This window comes from Peromyscus leucopus, chromosome 1 (assembly GCF_004664715.2).
Source record: "Peromyscus leucopus breed LL Stock chromosome 1, UCI_PerLeu_2.1, whole genome shotgun sequence".
NCBI classification, from domain to species: domain Eukaryota; kingdom Metazoa; phylum Chordata; class Mammalia; order Rodentia; family Cricetidae; genus Peromyscus; species Peromyscus leucopus.
In genome coordinates, this window is record NC_051063.1 from 61452353 (window position 1) to 61461821 (window position 9469).

The 9469-nt window shown below is 51.7% G+C and overlaps 1 protein-coding gene across 1 annotated transcript in view; it reads right to left on the reverse strand.

The window, feature by feature from the left end:
- Nucleotides 1-9108, reverse strand: part of Kcnq1 (potassium voltage-gated channel subfamily Q member 1) — a 329937-nt gene extending 320829 nt beyond the window's left edge. The window contains exon 1 of the mRNA XM_028870925.1: nucleotides 8624-9108. Coding sequence (XP_028726758.1) covers nucleotides 8624-9009 — 386 coding nt within the window. The 5' untranslated portion in view covers nucleotides 9010-9108. The remainder of the gene's footprint in view (nucleotides 1-8623) is intronic.
- Between the last annotated feature and the right edge of the window lie 361 nt (nucleotides 9109-9469).

Sequence of the window (9469 nt, forward strand, 5' to 3'; positions counted from 1 at the left end):
ATATAAAATTAAAAAAAAAAACATTATTAAGAGCCTCAGTGCAGACTAGATCAAGCAGAAGAATTTCTGAGTCTGAAAACAAGTCTAACGAAAAGGAAAGTCAGACAAAAAAGTCTGCAAAAGCAAAGAAAACCTTCAAGACCTATAGGAGACCAGAAAGTGAGTAAATAGGTACATTGTAGGTGTTTCAGAATGAGAAGAGAAGGGAAGAGACATAGAAACTCAATAAAAGAGTCGACAAAACAATTACTGAAAACATCACAGTTTTTAGAAACAGACATTTAAGCCTGTGAAGTTCAAAGAACTACAATAGATACAACCAAAAGCTCTACAGAGCTGGAGAGAGTGGTCAGTGGTTAAAAGCACTGGCTGTTCTTTCAGGGGGCCTGGGTTTGATTCCCAGCCCCCACATAACAATGCACAACCATCTGTAACTCCAGTTCTAGGAAGTTAGTATCCTCTTCTGGCTCTGCAGGTACTGCACACATGCCATACACAGACATACATACAGGTAAAACATCAATACACATAAAATTAAAAATTAAGCCGGGTGGTGGTGGTGCATGCCTTTAATCCCAGCACTCGGAGGCAAAGCCAGGCAGATCTCTGTGAGTTTGAAGTCAGCCTGGTCTACAGAGTGAGATCTGGAACAGGCACCAAAAACTACACAGAGAAACCCTGTCTCAAAAAAACCAAAAAAAAAAAAAATTAAAAAAAGATACTCTACAAGGAACATTACCATCAAACTACCAAAAATACAAGGCAGATAATTCTAAACACAGCAAGGGAAAAGTATCAGGTTACATGTAAAGTAATCTTCATTAGACTAACTAATTAATGGAGAACCTTTTCAGCAGAAGCCTTATAGGTCAGAAAAGAATGGGATAATACAGCCAGAGTCCTAAAAGGGAATTAAAAAAAAAAAAAAAAGAAAAAAGAAAAAGCTGTCTACCAAGAATACTATACCCAGCAAAACTATCCTTCAGAAAAGAAAAAAATAAAATAAAAGTCTTTCTAAAGCAAGCAAAACTGAAAGAATTCTTCAACAGATTGGTCCTATAAGAAAAGCTACATGTGGTACCCTGAACAAAAATAAATGTCTCTGGTCTCTCCCTACCTCAAACTGCTGGCCAGACTAAATCCTTTCTTCCTGAAGTGGCTTCTTTCAGGTGCTTTGTCTCTGCAATGAGAAAAGTAACTAACACAGAGACTGAAAATTCAGGGATGGGAGACTCAACTGAGGCAAACGAAAACAAAAGCAAGCAGTAGTCACACTTACATCAGGAAAGTCAGCTGTCAGACTGAAAAGAGACAGAGAAGCCCACTCTCTAATGGCAAAGGGATGGAGCCAACAGGTGAATTCCTGCACCCAACTTTATAAAGCAAACACCATTAGATCCAAAGGAGAAACAGATTCTACCAGATTGTACCAATAACAAACTAATACAAATCAAGGACAAATTGTATCAATGGAAAGGCAGTCCAGGAAAAAGTTAATGGAGAAACCCTGAAGTTAAAGTACACTAGAGAGCCAGCCAGTGGTGGCCCACGCTTCTAATTCCAGCACCTAGGAAGTAGAGGCAGGCAGATCTCTGAGTTCCAAGACAGCCTGGTCTATAGAGTGAAACCCTGTCTTGAAAAACCAATATATACACAAACAATAATAATGAGGATAATAAAGTACACTATAGACTAAAAGGACCTACAGGGCACTCACAGAGCATTCTCACCATAGGGAATGGCCTGCAGGATGGACCACATGAGAGACTGTTGTGGAATATTTGTTTACACTGCAAAGATGTTTCTTTGCCAAGGCACCTTCTGATTGGTTTAGTAAAGAGCTGAATGGTGAATAGCTAGGCAGGAAGAGGTTAGGTGGGACTTCCAGGGACAGAGAGGACTCTGGGAAGAAGAAAGGCAGATATGCCAGAAGACTCTGAGAGGAAACAGGAGGTGCAGGAGCAAGATGGAAGAGAGGTAATGCCACATGATAGAATGTAGATTAATATAAATGGGTTAATTTAAGTTATAAGAGATAATTAGGAATGAGACTAAGCTATAGCCTGAGCTTTCATAATTAATAATAGGTTTCTGTATCATTATTTGTGAGCTGGCAGCCTAAAGAAAAATCTGTTAACAGGAGACTGCAAAGTCTCTCTCTGTCTCTCTGTCTCTCTATCTCTCTGTCTCTCTGTCTCTCTGTCTCTCTGTCTCTCTCTGTCTCTCTCTCTCTCTCTCTCTCACACACACACACACACACACACACACACACACACACACACACACATACTAGAACTAGTCATGGAATGTAACAAAGATGCAGAGAACAAAATGCATGTTTAAAAATCATCAGCCCTCTATATCTGGACTACTAACTTGCTAAGACTAAAATGAAAACAAAGCCTGCTCATGCTAGTTACAAAGGATGGATGTGTATAACTAAAAAGGCAGATATCTCTACAGTGAACATTACAACGTGAGAAATTGATGATGCAGAAGACCACCATACTGTGTTCATGGCTCCAAAGGAAATTATTAAAATACCCATTGCTGCAGAAAGCAATGTAGAGATTCAATATAGTTACTACCAGAGTATCGGCAGCATTTTTCCACAGGACTAAAAATAAGTCCTAAGATTGGTATGGGGCCACAGAAGAACCCAAATGGCCTGGGAAATTGGATCAAAAAAGAACAAGGCTAGGAAACTGGAACAAAAGAGAGACAGCACAATACATAACTTGGAAACATCCTCAGGCTGGGGATGTGACTCAGCTGGCAGAGAGCTTGCCTAGCATGCACAAGGCCCTGGTTCAATCTGAGGCAAAAAAGGATATGAGAGACTGAGGTTTTAAATAGATGGAGGGATACTATATATTGCAGGGTGTTCAGTGCACATCTTTAATCCCAGCACTTGGAAGGTAGTGACAGTCTCAAGAGTTTAAGGTCATCTTTGGCTACATAGTCTGAGTCTGAGGTCAGCTTACTTTACATTAGACCCTATCTTAAAAAACAAACAATATTTTATAGCTTGAGTAAGCAAAGCAGCATGGACCTGGCATAAAAATACACACAATATGGAGCTGAAAAGATGGCAGTTAACAGCACTTGCTGCTCTTGAAGAGGATTGGGGTTCAATTCTCAGCACCCACGTGGTAACTCATAGCTGCCTGTAATTCCAGTTCCCAGAGATCTGAAGTCCTCTTCTTGCCTCTAAGGTTGCCTGCATGTACATGGTATACATACATATACTTAGGCATAGGCACAAGCATACACACATGCGCGCGCACACATGTTAATTTTTAAAAATAAACACAATAGAAATGTAGGGAGACCCAGAATGCAATCCGTGTCTTTGCAGCCAGCTGAATTTTGGCCCAGATAGAAAGAGCAGCCACTGGAGAAAGAAGTCTCTCTCTAGCCAATGAAGGTGAGAAGGCTGGATAAGTCACATAAAGAGGGTTGTCCTCTGGTCAATACACACACACCTGTGCATTTGCACATACATACACATTCACATTTCTGCTATAGGTGGTAACCTGGCAGACACATGGGGAGGAGGATTCTACAAATGACTCAGTCTCCTTTCCAGGACACACTGCCTTTGCCTGGATCCTTCAGGAACCATATCCAGGTGTGTTCTGCTCAGTTCCCATGAACCAGAGTCAGGTACTTCCCAGGAAGTGGCCAGAAAGTGGACAAACACCATGTACTCCCATCTCAGATCTGCCTGTACTTAGCCAGGGCAGTGGCCAAGACAGAAGCCCTGGCTTATTAGAACAGTAATGGGTGGGGCCCTCAGGACTGTCCCCAGGCCACAGAAGGGTCCTCTGGCAGTGTCTGCCTCTACCCACCACTTTCCCAAGCTCAGGAATGTCACTGGATAAAAATACTGCAGACAGATGTCATCAGTCTGGCCCGTCTGTGGGGCTTAGAGTCATCCAGGCCGCAGGCTTGTCGACCACAGGCCAGGCTGTGAGGGTGGGGTGAACACCAGCAGGGAGAAGGCAAGGAGCCCTTGAAAGGAGCCAGACAGCTCCAGGTGCCTGCCGGCCTGCCTGCCTGGCCTCTTAACACTCAGGGGCATCAAGATACATGCTAACACCAAAAAAAGACAGCTTTACCAATGGACTCTCCGTGTGTGAGAAGGCAGGGCAGGGGGACAGACAGGGGCACTGAGCATCTCTCTGCCTGGGGAGGTTTTCTGGAGGAAGCAGCTTCTGAACATTTGACAGAGTGTGCACTAAAGGCTGACATGTGTCAGGTTGGACTCCAATGCATCCTCAGGAGACAGGCTCCTTCTGTCCAAGGACTCTCACCTCTCCTTCGAGAAGAACAGCAACCATTCCTTACTTGGTTCTGATCATCATATGGTAAATGGGACAGGAGCTCCTGGCTCCACGGGCACGCCCAATTGTGTGACCTTAGGCCAGCAATCTGCCCTCTCGGAGGTCCAGGGTTCTCAGCTGCACCCAGCAAGTAGCCACACTTGACAGGCCCTTGACAGAGGTGCTGCTGCCGTCCCTTCCACCTTTCAAGAGGCCTCTGGGTAGGTCCAGGGAAGGGGGCTGGGCCACACAGCGGAAGATAAAGGGCTTGCAGAGGCAGCCCTTTCACGTGCTCAGCCGCCTCATGGAAAGTCAGGTCCCGTGGTGACCACAGTCACCCTGCCGATAGAGCAACCACCAGCTTTTCTCTGTGGCCCTCAGAAGTCTGGGACTCTGCACACTCGGGGGGAGGGGGGGCTACAGAAAGGGACTTCCCCCAGGAAGAAGCAAAGGGAACACATCTTGTTCTTGGGGGTGGGTGAGCAGAGCTTAGCTGGGATGACCCATTAGCACCACCTACTCTTTGGCCCTGAGGCCTTGCAGGGCCACAGCCTCCCCCTGCCCTACCTGTTACTCCACATGCTTCCCCACAGGGTCAAAAGAGCCGGCACCTCCCCTCTGCAACTATTCCTTAGGTTCAGCATCCAGGTGACCCTTGTTGGTAGCACTCATCCCTTCACTCCCCCTGCCAGAGGCGGGGGCTGGGCACCCCATAAAGGAGTTCCCAGAAGCTTCTCTGCAACCTTTCCTCACAGCAGGGTGCACAGGCACTCATGGTTGGTCTAGGATGTCAGAGCTGGGAGGGACTGTGGAACTAACCGGGCCCATGTCCCAGATAAGGGTGTTGAGGAAAGAGTGAGGAGCCGGGGCCCTTTTGCAGGTCACAACCGGAACCTGTGCATCTCATTACTCAGAAGCCACTGATCGAAGCAGCTGCAACTCTCCTTTGCTAGGGAGACCCGCTGTGAATGCCATCCTGCATTGTGCACCATAAGCAACGACTCTGCAAAGGGGACACCACCCAGGAAGCATGAGTTCTGGACCCTACTTTGCCACCAGAGGGCTCCAAGCACCAAACTCCCTCAGAAACAGAGGCCACAGCAGCAGGGGCCTGACCTTGGTCATTGTAACACCATGGGTCCCTATAGGCTCCTTTCCTGCCTCAGTAGCTCCCAGTACCACCTTGGCCTGGCACAGGTACCCATGCCTCATGACCCCAGAGTAGAGCATTCCTTCCTCAGATCTGAGTTTCATGGGATTGTTCCTCTTCCTCCCTAGCTGAGAGCCCTGGCAAAAAAGGACGTCCGTGGCCACCCAGCTAAGGGCAAGCCAAGATGAAGGGCTCCACATACAAGCAACAGTGCACACAGAAATACCAGGCTGGGTCTGAGGACAGGTTGAGATGTATGTATGGATATTTGGTATGTCAGGGGATGACACCAAGGGGCCAGGTCCCAGAGGGGATGGCATGTGGAGAAGCCCCAAAGAGACACCTCAAAATGTATTCTTTTCCAGGACCGAAGAATAGAGATGCTTTCAGGGACCAGAAGGGAAGACTTGGTCATCCACACAGCCTTGCCATCGCCTCAGCACTGTCTCCATCATCCTAGGTCTGCTGAACAACTGCCCAGCAGCCACTCCGTGAGTCAGAACCAATACAGTCAGCTCCTGCATTTGAAAAGGCCTGCCCAACTGCTCACCAGGAGCAGATGCAAGCTCCACTTATGACCAACTCCCTGAGGTACTAGCAAAAGCCACAGAAAGTTCTTGGGAACTGAGCAAGCCAAGACTGTGAGAGGCTGGGGACAAGAACCAGGGAAGTGGGCAGTGTCTCTCAAATCCCTCTGTTAGTCACAGCCAAAATCTCCAAGCAGCCTGACAGAGTAGAACATCTGCCCTTGACCCTGGCCAAGGCCCAGCAGCAAGGCAGCTAACCCCCTGTGACCTCAACTAGGAAGAGAGCTCCTCTCTATGGGGACACAAAGGGCCACAGGAAAGGATTAGGGTGAGGAGGTGGGAACCCAAACAGCAAAGGGCAGTGCCAGGGGGCCATGTCCTGACCCTGGCAGCCAGAGAAGGCCAGCACAGACACAGGAAGAGCTGCTCTACTTGGGCCAAGGCAGGGGTCCCCCAAGGAGGGGCCAGGATGTCCGGGCCCATTTCCCCATACGCATGTGGGAAAGCATACCCCAGAGCCTGCAGGACACTGGCTCTCACTCCTACTCTTCCCCCCACACCCACACATTCACTCCCTGCTTTTCAAGAGCAGGTCTGTCCTTCCAGCCGCAACATCATCACCTGATACAGTCTAGAGTCCGTCTTACCAAGAGCAGAGTTTGCTGTCTGCCAGCTGAATCTGCTACTTAGAGCAACACACCAGGAGCAGCCAGCATCACCATGCATTTTATGAAGACGTGGCTAGACTCCTAGCTGCTGGCCAGGTCTCCTCTCGGGAGACTGCATGACCCAGAGGGTCCTGCCTACCTCCTGATGGTGATGGAAATGAGGCTCCTTTTCCCCAGAGTCTGGGCAAGCCATTACTGTGCCCAGCAGGGCCTTCCCAGCGTACTCCTTCCCCTTTGTAACTAAACTCCACGGTCAGCCAGTGCTAGGGCTGGGGAAGGTGGATCAACTGCCACTAAGCAGCCAGAATCTCACTCCCTCTTCTTGACAACGAAGCCCTTGGGCTACCAATCTAGAAAGTCGCCAGAGCCCTGTGTGGCTCCTGGCTGCTGGGGAAGTTGGGCAAAGGCAGCTCCGCTGAGCAAACTTCCCGAGGGCTGAACAATCCAATTCAGGAAGAAAGCACAGTGTAAGCACAGACTTCCTCTGGGGCGGGACAAGCCCTCTTCCTCCACCAGGGCCAGGCTACCACAGTCAGGAACTTAACGATGCTCACTCTAACGACCTGCATCCCCAGGAGGATACCATGCAAGTGTCTGAAGGCTGCTCACCTTGGCAAATGGAGCTCCTGGACAAAGAGGTAATAGGGTAGAGGATTCTCCAGCACCCCGCCCATTTCATCCCAAGGATCTTAGGGCCCAGCAGGCAAGTACTGAGGAACAGCAAGCCTTGTGTTTGCTAGACATTCCTACAAGGGTAAGGCCCCTTGGGGTCTTTGCACACTATTCCCTGTACCCCGAGAAAAGCCCACTGCCACTGCAGACACATGCAGAGCCTCTGTCACCCAAAGGCCAGCAATGAAATCTCAGGGGTCCTGGCACTTTGGGAGGCAAGGTTGAGGGTTGGGTGGCCTTAAGGACATACCAAGAATGCCGGTGGGGATAGGGTGTCCTGAGACTTGCCCTGGCTACCATGGAAGATCTTTGTCTCCCGGTGCAAGGCAAGCAGCATCAGACACACCTTTGTGAGCCTGGCCCTTGTTGTGCCTCAGAGGAGTAAACAGAACCCTGGACACCCAGTGGGGCCCTGCCCAGGTGGCAAGACAAGCCACAAGGAGGTCACTTAATGGAGCTTCCAAAGCTGCGGGTCGGCAGGGTAGAATCCGGAGCCAGAGGCTGGCAGGGCACCAAGAAGCCAGGCAGCCAGGAAGTGCTGCCTCAAGGTGGCCAGGGGGAGGCAGCAAGGAGGGCAGCCAGACCATTCCTGGAGATGACTTCCTGTGCCCCTGCCCTTGAAAAACGGAATGCCCTGCCCCTCTCAGGCAGCCTGTGAGAATGAGAGCCACCTGGGAGCAGTGAAGGCCAGGTGCAGCTCTGCTCCCTCCCATTACCTAAAGCAGGTGCTGTTCGCGGACTCCTGATAATGTGTCCGCTGGGCTCAGGGCATCCAGCCCACTTTCATCAGCTTGGGTTACTGAAGCTGTGGGCACTTCCCTGTGGACATCTTGGGCAACACCAGGGCACCTGCCAATCTGTCCTGTACACGTCCCTGCTGCTCTGAGTGCCCGAGACAGAAACACCCGCCAAGGCCTGGATGGGTTTGTACACAGACACCAGTCACTCTTGGGGGCTCCTGAGTCTCTTGTCACAACTGACCCACACCAAAAGGCCAGCTCCCGGCTTGCTTATTACTCCTGTGGGGACTAACTCCTAACCGCAGTCCCTCCATCCCAAGAGCTTGGCGTGTGGGAACTCCTGGGCTGGCGTACCCCATGTTCCAAGTGTCCCCCTCCACATGCCTCCCTCTCAGCCACCAGCAGAGTCCCTGAACTTAAGGAACCGGCTACCAGTCTGATTTCTGTTTTTGTGATTAGCCTTTCCTTGCCTCCCTCAGGGTCGCAGCTAGGGCGCAGCGGCACCAGCCCAGAGGAGTTAGACTGCGGGGAGGTTACTCACACGGTGAAGTGGTACACGAAACACTTCCAGCCCGTGGGGCGCTCGAGGAAGTTGTAGACGCGGCCCTGGATGTGGGTGCGCGCCAGCAGCGGCCGGCGCGTGCTGTAGATGGAGACGCGCGGGTCAAGGCTCACCCGCGGCCGTGGTCCGAGGTCTGCGGGGGCCGCGGCGGGAGACACAGGGGGCGACATGGGGGATGCGGGTCCCGGGGCTCCGGGTGGCGCGATGGGCGCGTAGAGCGTGCCGCCCACCGGGCCACCCTCAGCCAGCTCGAGCGAAAAGGGACACTTCTTGGCTAGTCCCACGCTGCCCCGCCGGGCTCCCAGCAGGAGGCCCCAGCCCGTGCGCTTCCTCTCCGCACTGGGCGGGGACGAGGCCGAGTCCATGGGCAGACAGGACCCCGGAACGCGCCGCGCCTCGGAGATGAGGTGAAGGCTGCACAGGGTGCTGGGCGCAGTGCGGGTAGCAGCTTCTGCCAGCCCAGCCACGGGGGGCCGCTGTCCGCTCGGCCTGGGGCGGGGGCGGGGCTGGTCCCCAGGGATGGCACGCCCCGCCCCCGGGACGCCCCGCCCCTGGGTGCCACCACGCGCCTACCTGCAGCCTGGCTCAGCCAGCCGGCCACCTGCCACGCCACGCCATGCCACTCCACTCCAGGCTGCTCGCCGCGCTCCCCTCTGTGCGCACCTGCTGGGCGCACGTGCTTCCTCGCACTCCGAGGCCGCCCTCCCTGCAGGGCTCAGGGACTAGCAGGTGCCACCACCAAGAACCCGGTGAAGCACAGGCCCTCACTTTCTCACCCTCTGAACCTACCCTAGAGAGGGAGCAGGAGCCACAAAGAAGGGAGTC